Genomic DNA, 16,719 nt, shown 5'->3' on the forward strand with positions numbered 1-16,719 from the left:
GCTTTTTCTGTTATGGGACTTGTGGAGATTGTGGAGGCCGTTCCACAATCGAGGGACCATAACTCTCCTCTGCCAGCGTGCAATCTTTATCAGTTTTTAAACCTCTTTTGTAAACTTTTGTTGTTTGAATACATTTTTATCTTTGATCATTATGTCACGCAGCACTCCGGGCAGCCTTGTTACTGTTTTCAATGTGCTTTCTAAATAAAAGAACTAGAACCATTTTTATTTCATTATGCTATGCTATGTGATTCAAGCACCACACAACAGTTAACATTTCACAGTACTGGCTGTAAGATGTGTTAAGCGTTTGTGCTGTATTTTGACAAAGCTGAAAATGATGCAACTACGAAAAAGTTGCTTTTATTAAAAAAACTGATTGTTATTAATTAATGAACCATGACTTATTCTGTGATCCCAGATGCTTTAAGAACTGTATGTTCATCTTTGAGGGGAAAATACAAATCCAGTTTGTGTTCCTTTTTGCCTTTAAATATTTTGTATTTTTTTTTAATATATTGATTTTTTTTAATTACTCAATAGCGAATTCAGGTTAATTAGGACATTGGCGGTATGCATGAATTATTCAAATTCCTTTATATTTCAAAGAATACGAATGAACCTCAATTCATTCACTAAGTGGTTTAATTTAAAGTCATCCTGCGCCCCCTCCTTGAGAGCTACACCTTATATATCTATTCAATACACAAGGCGCACAAAAGGAGACATCCTCTGTCAGGCAAAAACCTGACGGTCATTTTTGTTTGAACGGCCCCTTTAATAATGCACAGTCTGTCTGTGCGTCTCACGAGACTCGCCCGCTCTGCAGCGCCACCTGTTGGACGACAAATAAGATGTCGATCCTTTTTCGCCGAGATTGATTAGAACCGCTTCAAAAAAATTCTAGCGTTAAAGTCTCGTTTCGATGTTTTGCTCGCGATGTCAACATTTCGTATCACACAAACGTGCGGGCTTACACGCAGGTAAGACGCGAGGACGGGTTTTCGTCGCCCCGCGCTCAGACCTCTCTAGCAAGCTCCTCTCTGAGAATGAACTCTATTTAGCCAGCCGTGTGCCGTTCAGCGGTGTGTTTCTGTGTCTTTCTGCACGCAGCAGGTGACGTTTGGAAGAGGAGGGGCTTTTGTGCGCCGACCGTCCCCCACGTGTTGTTAAGGAAGGATGATGATTTAAGTACAGTTAGCCGAGTGGCCATCTACAGCAGAATAGCGGCTTGGCCCAGCGACTCCGTGCATGCGTCTCTATCTATACCCGTGCCGCACTTGATCGGCTCGGCCGATTATATGTATTTATTTTCCTCTCCGCTGATGGGTGAACAATGGAGAAGCCGTCAGCAGAATTTTCTGGTGACCCTCCTATTTTCCCATGCACCGGATCATTGTTTATGATGCTGTTGTTGTGTAGGAGGGCAGGGACGGACCTGATCTCGGCGGATTTCTGCTAGAAAACGCTCAGAACTCGACGGGCTGTGACCGGCCCCGCATCCTTCCAGATCCGAGCAGCTGATGCTGGCGGTGCCGCCGCTCTCCTCCCTGCGATCATGGTGAAATTCCCGGCGCTGACGCACTACTGGCCTCTCATCCGATTCCTGGTGCCGCTGGCCATAACCAACATAGCCATCGACCTCGGCGAGCAGGCAAGTGTGAATGAATTGTGTGTCAAATACAGCGGTGCGTGACGTAAGATAGGTTGCGCGTCCTCGGGAGCCGGACACTGCAGCAGCGGCATCCCTCGTCCATCCGCGCTCCCCGCTGTAGAGCTCTGTTTGTTCGGGGCTTATACGCCTAATTTATAGGCTGTCGTTTTATTTCCCAAGGAATCGGTGAAACGGCGGCCCTTGGTAAACAAGGCATCGCCGCGAACGACGCGAGCCGATCAGCTGTGCGCGTTCGTCCACAGCTGGCCATACAGCGCGTCCAATAACATGTGTCACGCTGAACAATGCAAAAGCAATCTGACTGAGATGAATGTGCACTTTTGGATGGGCCGATTTTTGTTCTCACCTCTGCGTGAACCGGCCTTGTTTTTGTCAACCATTAAATAATGTCGCGCGCGCACGGTGGTTTTTATAACGGTCGTTGCGTGGCTGAAACGGATTGGCCGTGAAGACAAATGTTTACTGTCACGGTACACCAAATAATTGTGATTTTATTGAAAATTAACGTTTGGAGAAAGAGTGGTAGTTAGTTTGGCCAAGCGACGTTTTCCGAGTCATCATTTTCAGTTAAATCGTTTCTTTTGATATTATGTGTACAAATAAATGAATCCCATTATGTGATAACGTATTGCTTGGATAATTCTAAAACTTTTAAAATGAAAAATTAATTCTCTAATATGTTAGCTCAAGTGCATGATGATAACCTGAATATTCATATTTTTGTGGTGTAATTTCTGTGTGTCAAAAATGGCAGTTAATATTGGTTATTAAAAACCGGGACATAAAAAAATAATTTAAAAAAAATAAACAAACAACCAAAAAAAAACTGACTCTATTTCACGGTCCAGTTTTAGCTTTCAACAAACACCATTAACTATGACGTTTGCCTCAGTAAGCTACTAATATGCTGTTTATTGCCAAGGTAGTTGTTAAATTGAGGTATTGGTAGGATTAGGGATGTAGAATATGGGCTTAATAAGTGGTAATAAACGGCTTATTAGCATGGTAATGGAGAATTGGTGCTTATACTACAGTGTTACCAAAATTGGTATTGCCCGTAAAATGTAATCAGTTGATCTTAAAAAAAAAACCAAACAAAAAAAAAACAATTGAGAGTTGAGGAAATTAAATTTGCTGACTCGATCCCTCAGTTCTTAAAGTGACAAGTTATAGTTATTATTTTAGATAGAATTAGGCTATTTTGAAATTAGAATAGATTTGATGGACACAGCTCACTACTCCAAAGAATTCGATTGATTTTTGAAAAGATTAAATAAAACATTGCCATTCGATTTTTGTTAGATACCAACTCATTTTTTCAGAATCATTAATGTCAGACAGAAGAAATGTGAGCAGGAACCCTAAGAGCCTGTCTGCCCACAGTAACAGACAATCATTATCTAGCTGCACATTCTTCTTAGGCGTTGAAGATGAAGTGGCAGACAAAGAGTTAGAGTACGAAGAAGGCTGCAGATAAGGAGAGGAACCGTCCGTTCGCACATCCTTTTGACTTTATCTGTTGTAGTACAGGTCTTGCTGCTTCCTATCAATTATGTGACTTAATATCTACTGCTGTATCATCCTAATGAAATCTTAAGATTTAAACAAACTCGTTATTCGTATTGCAGAACGGTGCCACCACATTCGAGTCAAGGACAGGGCAGAAAAGTTAATTCATTAGTAATGCACTAACACCCGTAGAGCAAGTATGTGAGTTTATGTGCATCTCAGCATTTTCCAACAGGTTTGACATCTGACACGCTGTTTTATCACCTTCTCGTGTGTTGATGTGGATGTATTCTGGCATGTGACTATAAAGCTGTAAAATCTTTCGTAATGTGGTTAGTCATTGTTGAGATGATTTTGTAGTTACTGTGGCTTTACATTATTGACGATTACAACGATTCCTGATTGGTTTACAGGTGTTTCTCTCAAGAAAGGTCCATGAATAAATGTCATTTTATAACAAGTCTTCCTCTTTTTCCTTGACGCCGTTGCTTATTCGAGTTTAGACGTGTGACACATGGTGCACTGTGAAACTGCAATGTTTGTATTGTTACACATATGTGGCTTTAAAAGACACATGTGTGAAAAAAAAAAAAAAATTAAGAGTAATTTCTGGGTTAGTTGTCCAATATAGCAAACTGGTGCTGCCTTTTGTCAGTAAATACAGGGTAGTATTGTATATCTTGGGAATAAAACCCTCTTTGTGTAGGAATCGCATGAGGGGGGATAGTTTGTTCTATTCTATTCGTTCCCTGACATCAGAAATTAGATTAGCTTTAGACAAACCAACATCTAGATTTAGTGTAGATTTTTGTTTTTATTATTCATGTATTTTTAGGCTAGGTTTTTTTTATCACTCTATTATACAACACTACATAAATTTGCGTTTGTATCATTTCTCTCTTTCTCTACAGGCTCTGAACAGGGGCATTGCGACAGTTAAAGAGGATGCAGTAGAAATGCTGGCCAGCTATGGTCTGGCTTACTCCCTCATGAAGTTCTTCACTGGTCCTATGAGTGATTTCAAGAACGTAGGGCTGGTGTTTGTCAACAGCAAAAGGGACAGAACCAAGGCAGTCCTCTGTATGGTCGCTGCAGGAACCGTGGCTATCGTTTTCCACACTCTTATTGGTCAGTCTGCCAGTTTATTATTTCCTCACGCTGCCTCTGGTCTTGCATGTCTTGTTCGGGCTAAACGTACAGGGAACATCGCTTTGTTTTGCACTTTTCCAAACAAACGTGTCAGGGTGGTAGAATTAGTAAGCCATGTTATGACTGGAGAAGGACCTCCTTTTAGCTCAAGTGGTCTGGATCACTCAAACCCCTCTCATCTCGGCAGATGCATCCATTCTCTGGAATTAAAAACAAACTCTTCACACAAAGGGACATTTTATTCTAAGCATGGTCTCTGTATCTGCTGTATTGACGGAAGAGTTTTTCTGCCAAGTTACTACATGCCTGTTCCGTGAACGGAGAGGCGTATCTCAAACAAACTATTCCAACTCACAGGGGTAGCTCGACATTTTATTTTTGTTCACCCTCTATGATTATATTGTCATTAAACAAATTGTGCAAAATACTGCACTCCTACTCCGCGGGAAATAAGTTCTGCCACCCATATTTAGCAAATTACAAATACTTAAGCCCGTGGGATGTGGTTAAATACGGTGTAGTCATCATGAAATGGTGTATTTATACAATGTAATTCAAAATGAGGTTATTTATTTATCCAGAATATGTCGGTTTCTGTAGCTTGAATCTATTTGCATTTACACAAATAGCCATTTACATACGAAGCAAGAAATCAGAGCCATTTCCAGCCACTCATATGGCAGTTACTGCTATGAGTACATGGAGAAAGAATGTAACGCAGAGGGACATGGGATACAAACCAGCACCTTCTTGGGAGACGGCATGAATTTTTAACCATTAAGCCACCACCTGTCCGCCGTACGTAATGATGTGCTTTTAAACGAAGAAGTTACAGCGTGTTAGCATAACATGGACGCTCTCCATCATCCTGAGTGTGGTCTCAGGCATATTACGGTTGTTTGTGCAGTCAGAGAGCTTGGTAGATCTGTGTCATACATCTGTGGATCACGTCACTGCATGCATTCCTGAAAAAAGGGAAAAAACCCAGGAGAAATAGCAGACCTGAGAACTTTTATATTATATTATATATTTTGTTATATTATGTTAGAACTAGCATTTTATTTGTTCTAGTTTTAAGCATTAAGTCATCATGTCACACATTATATTATAATCCATCCACTATCCATGTTCTATGTAGGGTTGTGCCAGTTCTGAAACCTATCCTAGGAGTATATTTCATTTCATTTTATTACATTGCATTGCACTTTTATTGTATTGTATTACAACTTGTGTAGCCCTCCATTTTTTTTTGTTCTCGTTTTAACTGCAAATCCATTATATTATATCATATTATATTATATTACATTATATTATTCTTATCCAAAATATATATCTTACCCTTCTTTGTATGGTTTGAATGCTAAAGGCTATCATGCTAAATATATTGCATAATACATTTACATTGCATTACAATTACATTACATTATATATATTCTTGTAGCAGAACAATTGTATTTTGTTTTAATTAATTTGTTATTATATTATATTATATTATTTGTTGTGGAAGCAAAGCCAAAAAATATGTTTTATTTTATTATTGATTCCAATATGTATTGATCTTATTCTCACTTTTGCTTGTTTAGCCTACACAAATCTGGGCTATTACATCATTAACAAACTGCATCATGTGGATGAGTCTGTGGGGAGTAAGACCCGGAAGGCGTTTCTCTATCTGGCTGCTTTTCCTCTACTTGACGCCATGGTGAGTGTGTCGTGACGTCTCAGCCCTGGAAATTTAGCTGTAATGTTATAATGTGCTCTTGCTCTGACCGTCAGATCTGGCTCGCCTGCCTGGCACAGATGGCAGAGACTGTGTGTGTGTGTGTGTGTGTGTGTGTGTGTGTAAGCGTGCGTGGTAAGGCCAGGCATCAGAGCCTATTCAGATCTGGAAATCCATCAAGCTCCTTTGGATGAATAGCAGCCCACGCGAACATCCTGTGCCTGTCAATGGAGGTTAAGCTGCAGCAGTGTTTTGTTTAAAGTGTTAAAGTCCTCCTGATATCAAAATTTGGGTGTTAGTATCAATATGTCAGTCTGAAGGTTGTCTATAAGCCACTGTCCTTCAAAATAGTGACACGATTCGCCTTTAGAGGATGTAAGCGTTCAAAACCTGCAGTTCTGTCACTTCCACCAATCAACAGTTTTTTTTGACGTCACCCCGTACTTCAGATTCTCATCTTCTGACCGATCAAATGCTCTCTAGAATATGAAGCACCTGCCCTCTACACTATAAATACACGCTGAAGCTGTTCAGTGTTAGTATTTTGTGTACGGTGAATGGCACGTAGTGCACAATGTAGACGATAGTGGACTGTAAATATGCTCTCGATTGGGGCAAACGTGGTCATGCTATCCATGACAGTACTCCAGAGATTCGATCGCATGGACCGAAACATATGCACTAGTCTGCATATATTAAACACTACACAACCTCAGCATGATTATGATTACTATTTTGTTTTAGTAAGAGTTTCATATTGAATCTAGGGGTACTCTATTAGACTGTGGCTTCACCAAGTTCAACAGCTCTGGCCAGAGCAGATATAAATGCTATTGGTTCTTTTAAAAATATGTCCCGTCCTGTTTTCCTGTTTCAGTTGAAATTATGTCACCACATAGAATAACGGTGCGTATTTCAAAGCACTTCAGAGGACTTTTAAGTCTCAAGAGAGCGGACCCAGTTAACAAGGGGTCCATGACCCCCTAGGGGATGAAATGTTCCACTGCAGGGGTTTTGCTTTTTTTTTTTTTTTTTTTTTTTTTTACAACTGAATGAGTGCTTTCCAAAATCCAAACCAAGATGTTTGAAAAGTAATGTGTACTGAAATATAAAACGGAATATTGTTTTAACATCTTTGCGAGTTCCCCGTCAACGTAGTACCAAAAAGGGTGTTATAGGACTAAAATACACCTCAGGCCCGCTGTTCCATCTCTCTTTGTCCATTAAGGGGAACGTCATATTTTATTGTGTAAGTTAGTCTGACAGCTCATATATGTGGTTTCAGGCCTGGACTCATGCTGGGATCCTTCTGAAGCACAAGCACAGTTTCCTGGTGGGATGTGCGTCTATTTCTGATGTTGTTGCACAGGTATGAGTTAGATTCATCAAATCAGCATTTCATTGCTTGATTTATGATATCTTCTAACACTCCGTATCTCTGTATTGGTATGTTTATGAGAATGTGGTTGTGTATGAAGGATAATTGAAGGCGAAGATAATGTGTCTCTGCTTATCATAGTCGTGGTGTAATTTGTTTTTATTAATGATGTATTTGGCTTTAAATTAATAATAGAGTCTGTATGTGCCACAAGAATGGCTATATTTATCACTGTCATTGTAATCAGGTTGCACGGTTGTGTCTCTCTCTCTCTCTCTCTCTCTCTCTTTTTCTCTCTCTCTAGATTGTGTTTGTTGCTATTTTGCTCCACAGTCACCTGGAGTGTGTGGAGCCCTTGTTGATCCCAATCCTCTCTCTGTATATGGGCGCCTTAGTACGCTTCACTATCGTTGGTTTGGGTTACTACAGGAACATTCATGACAACATCCCAGAATCCAGTGGGCCTGAGGTTGGGGTATGTCAACTGACTCTCTTTACACTAGTTTAACTTTGCAATTTTACTATGCAAATTCTTCACTATTGACCTGCTCAGTCTATTATCACAGCTACACCTGTCAGTTTATTGGTTTTACACATATATATATGAGAATCCTGAAACTGTTCTATATACTGACACTAATGTAATGTGTAATAGGGTGATGCCACTATTAAAAAGATGCTAAGCTTTTGGTGGCCACTGGCTCTCATCCTGGCTACACAGAGGATTAGCAGACCCATCGTCAATCTGTTTGTGTCACGGGATCTGAAAGGAAGCACAGCTGCCACAGAGGTTAGTGTCCCCCATGGCAAGAACACGTATGCCTTTACGGTATTTAGACATCAAAATATAGTCACTGTCAGTATTTCAGTCATTCAGATACAGCATATGCAGTATGTGTGAATATTCTGTGTCATCGGGTATAAACACAGCAGCACTTTAGTAAGAATTATGACAGTTATGATCTTAGCTGAGAGTACAGAAATGGAAAAAAAAATGCTTGTATAGTGTCTAAATTTATGCATCCAATGAATTACAACTGTTGTTATTCTAAACTGAGAATATTTAAAATAGTAATTAAAATAATGCTGAAAAACAGAATTAAAATAATGAAATCAAAAAGTAAAATAAATACAAATAAAATAATACAATTTGAAATATTTGTAAAAAAAAAAAAAAAAAAGAAAGAAAAAGAAATCGAAAATTCTAATGAAAAATCACATAACAAATATTCTAAATAAAACAAAAATAAAAGCTAAATCAAATACTATATACTATATATTCTATTATATGATGCTGAAATAACACTGAATAAAACTAGTTGTTAATGTGTCATAATTGCATCTCATCCGCATCCTGTGCTTTATGGGCCATCTTTACCACTGGCTAAAGCTGATTGTACTTTTCCCTCCTTACATTTACTAAAGCAGGTTTATAAAAAACTATGATGACGAAGCAAGCTTTATTATGAGTCTAGTTGTTTGGTGCCTCAATGTCAGAAATATTTTGCATCACTTAGAATAGAAACATTCATTATAAACATGAAATTGTGGGTATTTAATATTGCCATCATCTCACCGTTGTTTTCCAGGCTGTTGCAGTTCTCACAGCAACGTATCCAGTGGGTCATATGCCATATGGATGGCTCACTGAACTCAGAGCTGTTTACCCTGCTTTTGACAAGGTAAATGTTGTTGTTTTACCTTAAACGAACACTTTTTTAATCCTTAATCATACAGTACTCTGAATGCTTAATACTAATTATCCTCTGCACATATATACTTAAGATAAAATGACAGCTTCCAGCGTCCTGCCTGAAAGATCAGGAAAAGGACTCAGTGTGGTTTATTTGCTTTTTATTTATACCACACTGTCTAACTTTGTCTCAAACACTTAAGGGATGACAAAATTAGTTTATATCTTCTACCTTTTCTGTGTCACCTAATACTGCAGTGTCTATTACCTTGTTTAACTTAATGACTAAGCAGTTATTCTTTTGGGTAAATAGCGTGGGTTCTTGGAGACAGAGCTGCAGCTAGAGTCCCAGAGACTGTAATTAAAAAGGCGCGCAGTAGTGTGCTGTTATTTATAGATGTTTGGCTTGAGAAAAAGGATCAGAAGGATCCACAATTAGGACGTTCTCAGAAAGCGAGGGGAAATTCTCTGGCCACAGGTGTCTGGATGACTGTAGTTCATTTTATAGATAAATGATCTATATTCCCGTTCAAAAGCTTGGGGTCTTTACTATATTTTTAATGCTGTAGAAAGAAGTGTCTTTTACGCATCAAGGCTGCATTTATTCGACTGGAATGCGGCAAAAATTAGTGTTGTCAAACAAGCAATCGTAATTAATTGCATCTAAAATATGTTTTCGTTTACATTATGTATGTGTGTACTGTGTATATATTTAGAAAAATGTACATGTATTTATATATACAGAATTTATATTGTATATAAACATTTTATATATAAACGTGGCATTTTTCTTGGATGTGCATTTATATAAACATAATAAATATACACAAACTGTAATGTACACAAAAACATTTTAGTAATTTTGGATTAATTGTTTGACAGCACTAGTAAAAACTGGAACATTGTGAAATGTTATTATAATTTGTTTACATTTATTTTCTATTTTAATGTTTTATTAAATGTAATTTATTCCTGCGTAAGTTGAATTTGACATCTTTCTTGACATCTGCTCTTTGCGTTTCTTCTCATTTTCCAGAATAACCCAAGCAACAAGCTGGTCAACAGTGGTACATTTGTGACAAAGTCCCACATCAAGCGCTTCACTTTTGTTTGTTTGGCTCTTTCTATAACAGTAAGTTCATCCACTGTCTCCGTCTGGCTTCAATAACACTTGTTTCGTATTATGGTACCAGCGGTCACTGAAGTTCAGCAGGTTCAAAGGTGCTGTGGGAGTTCATTATGAGCAGGCTTTGTTTAGCCAATCAGGAGGAGGATTTTTATTTATTATTTTTTTTAAATCTACATTTACCTTTACATTTATTAATTTGGCAGACTCTTTTATCTAAAGCAGCTTACAGTTGAAGAATGCAATAAGCAATTTAACATAGGGTGAGAGTCGTAGCAGCCCATATATGAAAAGCAGGAAGATGGAAAGCGTGAAGAACATGCCGTGCTGCTTTTGTGACAATTAACAAAGTATGCTCCATGCATTATGAATATGGGTGGTATTAGTGCTGTTGCTTCATTCCCTTTTACCAATTCTTCTTTTGGTCTACATGTATAGCAATTAAACACACACTAGCTTAATCTTTACACATTCTGTTTACTTACAATTACATTTTAAATTTTTCCAAAATGCAATAAACAAAAATCCTTAGGTTCCTATTCAGCTATGAAACACGTAGTTGCTAAGCCATAAGGTGTGCATTAGGATAGTGTGTCTTGTTATTGTGAGTGCTTTTAGAGTCAGGCTAAATGATTAATTGATGCGCTCTGCCTCGGTAACAGGGTCAGACCTTCCCTTCCTGACCTAGATTAAAGCCTTCATAATATCACACTAGCGCTATCATTTTTATGCCATAATTTCACCCCTCTGTTGGCTATATGGAGGTACAGTCATGAATGTATGAGTCTGTGTCGCTCATATACAAAGGCTTCTGTTAAATCTCTTACATAAACACACTATAGTTTTGCCCCGATGTCCTCCTCTTCAGCAAAATGTTGCGTGAGTGCACTGCTGTGGATGTGTTTTCTTTGCTTTTTAATTAAGCACGCAAAGGCAGCGAGATTTTGTGTTAACATTTTGCTCTGTGAAAGCTAGAAACCTTACGACTCGATTGTAAACTATGTATCATTGATTTTTGTTTGTGTTACTGATGTTAAGAGGTTGCAGCAAGTGTTGTGTTCTTGTGCCAGGGTGTCTGTGCACACACTTCCCATTCCAGTGCTGTTAGCCACATTTCAAAAGGCGTTTTTCCACTCAGACACTGTAGATATAAACAGTTATGAGTGTAAATGATAGTGATTTGATAGCATTGTGAACAGTAAGTATAATATGCTTGCTTACATGCGATCTATGATATTATATTTCACTGAAAAACCAAAGTGGCATTTCACAGAAATGACCTATTTTTTTTGTTTACCCTGTTACTACTTTTATTTAACTCTGTTTGGATAGCTCCGTTCATGTGGGGTGTCTTTCTCTGTGCAGCTCTGTTTTGTGGTCTTCTGGGCACCGCACATTTCTGAGAGGATCCTGGTAGACATCATTGGAGTAGATCATGCTTTCGCCGAGCTGTGTGTCGCCCCATTGCGAATTTTCTCCTTCTTTCCCATTCCAGGTATTGCACTTTAAGACAGTTTACATAAAAACAAACATTATTAGTTTTTTTTTTTTTTTTGGGAAGCACATGTATACTTATTTTAGCATCCAACAGAAAGTATGATATTACAACACTTGTTAATGAAATGAAATTAAAATATTTCATTAAATAAAAATATTTCATTATGAAGTTATTTCATATTTAAAGACTTAATACAAAGGCACATGCTCTGTTTGGTTGTATTTTTCAGCTTTTTTTTATGGGATTTTTTTTTTTGTGCCATTTTTAAACGTCTACTGTCACTTTTGATGAAATAAATCTGTCCATTCTGAATAAAAGTGTCAGTTTCTTTAAGAAAAAAAATCCTCCTGACCCCAAACTTTGAACAGTAGTGTATATTGAACTTTGGGAATGTCCCATGTTTAAATTGTAAGGAAATCTGCAGAAGCTCTGTAGCTGCACGTTCTCTGAAGGCTTCTCATGACAAACGAAAATGCATGATTCAGGGTCTGATGTGCATTATCAAATGGACAGATGGTCTTGGGTTGAAAATGCCTTTCGAAAAGGCAAAGGACAAGAGTGGTCATGCTTCAGTTAACGGTGTCTCCAGGCCTACACAAACTGAGAGCGAAAATATTAAGTGCAATCCAATTTAATTGCACTTTACTTATATGATGTAACAGTCCAGATAGTTTTATATGATTGCTTGAGACCAGCTTTGCATGCATTTTTTTTTTTATCCTCAGTGACGATTCGTGCTCACCTGACTGGTTGGCTCATGACCCTGAAGAAGACCTTTGTCTTGGCGCCCAGCTCTGTCCTCCGCATCATTGTCCTCATTACCAGTCTCATAGTGCTTCCTTACATGGGGTAAGTGAGTTGTTTTCTACTGCTAGGTCACTTTTTGTTGTGCTTCAGTGTGTCGCATTGTATAATAAAATCTGTTTGACTGAATGTAAAAGCCTTCTGCGCTTCTACTTGTGCAGCGTACATGGAGCCACCCTCGGTGTTGGATCCCTGCTGGCTGGTTTCCTTGGGGAGTCTACAATGGTTGCAATCGCAGCATGCTATGTCTACCGGAAACAGGTACGACGACACAAAAGCCTGCAGGTTTTTTTCTTATGATAAAAATGCTTTCTGTTTGAGCTATAACAATCCAATCAAGCATCTTTTAACAGTAAATCAGTGTGATGCTGTGCAACTCTACAGACATGAATTTGCAAACATGTTCATTTCAGTAGAGTGTTGCATATTTTAAGCGTACATATATACAGGAGAGTGAGGGTAGTTGTTTTAATAACTATAAGGTCTTGAGTCAAAAGTGCAGTTACGTAAATATGCTCTCTCAGTGGTTTTGTGTGCAAGTTTCAAAGTTCAATACTTTTTCAGCTAAACTTTTTTTAAACACAATAACACTGACATCTAAGGCAAGGGTCAACTATATCATAAAGGTAGATTTTATTAACCTAAATGTTGAACTGTGTCCTCAGAACAAAGATTTTTCTTCCCCCATATATTTCAGTTTGAGATAAATTAGTCATATTTATGTCATATTTTAATTACTGTAGATTATTAAATTGTGTAGCAACAGTTTCATGTTTTTATACACTAATGTTACAAAATTTGGGGTTAGTATTATTATTATTATTATTATTATTTTTAATTTGAGAATACATGACAGTAAGGACTTTGATGTTACAAAATATTTGTATTTCACAAAATGCTGTCCTTTTGAAGATTCTATTCATGAAAGAATCCTGAAAAAAAAAAAGTTTCACAATTTCAAAAAAAGTTTCACATTTTCAGTTTTCAACATTGAAAAGATTTTAATGTTTCTTGAGCATCCAATCAGATCATCGAATCAATATTTTGCAATCACATAAATACATTTAATTTGAAAATATATGATTAATAATTATATAATAATTATTTGTAAAGTTATTTTAATGTACCTGAAATCCCATTAAATCAGCATTTCCCAATCCCAGTCCTCTTAGTTAACACACCAGATAACCGGCTCGTTAGAAGAGAACTACGTACATGAACTGTGTTCCCATTTATGATCCCTAGACAGCGTTCATTGCTCCCTACTCCTTAAACAGGGCAAATCCGTTTTTTTTTTACTTGAGAACATTCACGTATGGATTTGTGCTGCAAAGATGATTAGCATTTTTCTTTCTCCCCCACACAGAAGAAAAAGAAAGACTCCGATGAAGACATGGCCATCGACGGGGAGGACTCTGCCCCCATGAACGAGGTCAGAGCCGGGGGCCGCATGGACGACATCGTGGAGTTGAGAGAAGAGGATGAGGAAGAGCTGGAGGAAGACTGAGCAGTGGATTCAAGGCTGAGCAGGATGCGTTGTGGGAATCGGGGCCTTCTTGCTTACTCGGGCAGTGTTTTTATCGCTTGCTGTCCCCTGCTGCCGCCTTTCCCTCCTGCCGAGGCGAGAGACCAGCTCACCTTTTCAATGCACACAGTTCAAATAAACACAGAGGGACATTTAGATATCAGTCGTCGAGACTACAGTCGTCTGCTGCAGCATATCTATGTTACAGTACACACGCTGACATACAAATGCGTACATGCGTCTTCCAGCTGTCGTCAGGAGATCGTATTTTCTGAGGCAGGACAGTGAAGATACTGATTTGTACCAAAGCAATGTTGTGCATTAACTGCTATTTTTTTTTTCTGTATGCTGATCTTTAATGTGCTGCCGTCCTACAAGTTTTGACTCTTCAAAGGAAAGACTACACTAAATGCAGTTACATCATCCGCTTGGAATGTATTTTCTGTTTCTTCTTCTTCTTCTTCTTCTTCTTTTTTTACTTCTAATATTTAACAGAAAGGACAGACTTGATAAGAATTTTGAGGTCCATAGGCGGTGATGTGTTACTGCAACATGCTTTTTTGGGGGGCTTTCATCATTTAAAAAAATGTCAACAGAAGATATAAATATATATATATATATATATATATTACAGATTTTTATTGGAATTGAGAATGAATTTGATGGACATCTTAGAAAACAACAGTTTCAGAGTGACAAATGGTTGAAGTTTATGGGTCATCTAGAAGACCTATTTTTTTAAATATACATACCATATGTTGTAGGTGTATAAAATATGATACATTTTGTATGGGTGATGTTGTGAACTCTGTATATTGTAGGAAAAGAAAGAATTGGACCGTGTGTTTTCATAATTGCGTCTATTGAAGTATTTGTTTTATCTTAATTTATTTTGGGCATTCATTTTGTATCTCAGGATGTTTGTGATGGAAAACATAAAGTAAAAATATATATAATTACTTATATAAAGTGATATAAGTAATATAAAGTCTGAATAATGTACCCTCCCTAATGAGCTGTTTTTCAAGTTTCACACACAGCTTCTAAGGATGTTTTAAGCCAGTGTTTGTTTCATTTAGATTATAGTGAAGTCTGGCTGAGCTTGTTCTGTATTTGAGATTTCCTGGACAATGCCAAGTCATGATAGAAACATTTATTACAGTTTCAGAAGTCTTCAGTCCTCTCATTAAACAGTGAAAATGTGGTTTAAAGCAGTCTGTGATGAGGTTCTTGTGTTCTGTCTTAAAATCTTAAGATATGTTAAAACGAAGGTATGATTGTTTGTCACTTTTACCGCACTTGGTAAGAAGTATGCCACACAGAAAACGGTATGCATGCTCTGGATGTCACGCATAGGGAGTCCGACTAATAGGAAACTAAAACAGGTCAAATTTACCTCATTTGCAAAATGATTCAAGTAAGAGCGAATACGTTGAATTTTACAGCGGTGAAATGACGCCCCCTATCGTGCAACCTTGGCACTGTCGTGACATCTGAACACACAGGTCCTGGACGTCAGCAGTTGAGGATTGAACACGCATGCTCTCTGCGCCTGATCACACACTTTTTTATTATTTGTTGGGTTTTTGGGTTTATTTGTTTATTTAGGTAGGGGTGGTAGGGGCAATATATTGATTACAGCCCCATAAGACTAGGGATGATTCATCTAGTAGCATCTTGCGATAATGTTAAAAATGTTAACGTAATGAATGCAATTACTGACATCATTTTCTCAGCAGTTCACATTTGCATATAATTAATTTAACCTCAGTAAACGTAATATGAACAAGCATTATAGATAAGTTAACATTTTATTCAAAGGCTTCTTTTGGAATTTTTCCTGTTCAAATAAAAATACAGTCATTGTTAACTAATTTCAAAAGACATAAAGCATTAAAGGAAGAGTAATAATTTACTAATCCTTGTGTCATTTCAAAACTATATGACTTTCTTTCTTTCTGCGAAACATGTTTTTTTTTTTTTTTTTTTTGACTCATTTTTTTTTTAACCCCACTGACTCATTGTACGGTTATAAAAAGTTAATAAAAATGTTCCATAAATATATTATTTTGACTGCTTGGTTTAGACTGACATGAGGGTGAGGAAACAATGACAGGGTTTTCATGTTTGCCTGAAACAACTTTGGTGTTTGATTCCACTTGCTCCGGTTTGATCTATTTATCCTAATCAGCCTATATACTCCCCTACTGTACGTACCATTTGAGATATATTTTAACGTGTTAACTGGCAAACGTTCTGATGTGTGAATGAGATGAGGTGTGATTAAAGAGAAATGTTTGGCATCCGCCCATGATAAAGTGCAGACGGCACAATGCTATGTATGGTACAGTGCGTTCCCATGGGGTCAGGCTTTCCTAGCGCACACTTGGCTCTGAGACAAAAACCTTTAATAGTAACCCCAATGTGAAAGCCCTCCCCTCCCCGCTTCCCTCACACCCAGGATCCTCTCTCATGACTAAACATGGGCCCTTGGCATTCTGCAAATTAAGGGAAGACGGGTCAAGCTGACTGTCTGGTAGTAAAGCAGACCTGACGGTTCTCAGAAGGATAGTGGGAGGGGGCCAGGCCTGATGAATCTGTGCCAAGCCATATATCACACGTCACTACGCCATGTTGAGCAT

The 16,719-nt window shown here is 38.0% G+C and overlaps 1 protein-coding gene across 2 annotated transcripts; it reads left to right on the top strand.

Moving 5' to 3' along the window:
- The first annotated feature begins 828 nt into the window (after positions 1-828).
- Positions 829-15,288, top strand: ankhb (ANKH inorganic pyrophosphate transport regulator b). Of its 2 annotated transcripts, XM_043217848.1 has the most exons (13): positions 829-983; positions 1,423-1,654; positions 4,096-4,312; positions 5,917-6,035; positions 7,339-7,422; positions 7,736-7,906; positions 8,087-8,221; positions 9,021-9,113; positions 10,161-10,256; positions 11,616-11,745; positions 12,474-12,597; positions 12,714-12,813; positions 13,919-15,288. In XM_043217848.1, exons 2-13 carry the CDS (start codon positions 1,559-1,561, stop codon positions 14,057-14,059), a joined length of 1,506 nt encoding a protein of 501 aa, XP_043073783.1. In that variant the 5' UTR covers positions 829-983; positions 1,423-1,558; the 3' UTR covers positions 14,060-15,288. The 2 variants fall into 2 exon arrangements, with proteins under 2 accessions (XP_043073783.1, XP_043073775.1); XM_043217840.1 differs by lacking the exon at positions 829-983 and having other exon boundaries at positions 1,017-1,654.
- The last annotated feature ends 1,431 nt before the right edge of the window (positions 15,289-16,719 follow it).

The sequence above is a fragment of the Puntigrus tetrazona genome, chromosome 2 (assembly GCF_018831695.1).
Source record: "Puntigrus tetrazona isolate hp1 chromosome 2, ASM1883169v1, whole genome shotgun sequence".
In the NCBI taxonomy this organism is placed as follows: domain Eukaryota; kingdom Metazoa; phylum Chordata; class Actinopteri; order Cypriniformes; family Cyprinidae; genus Puntigrus; species Puntigrus tetrazona.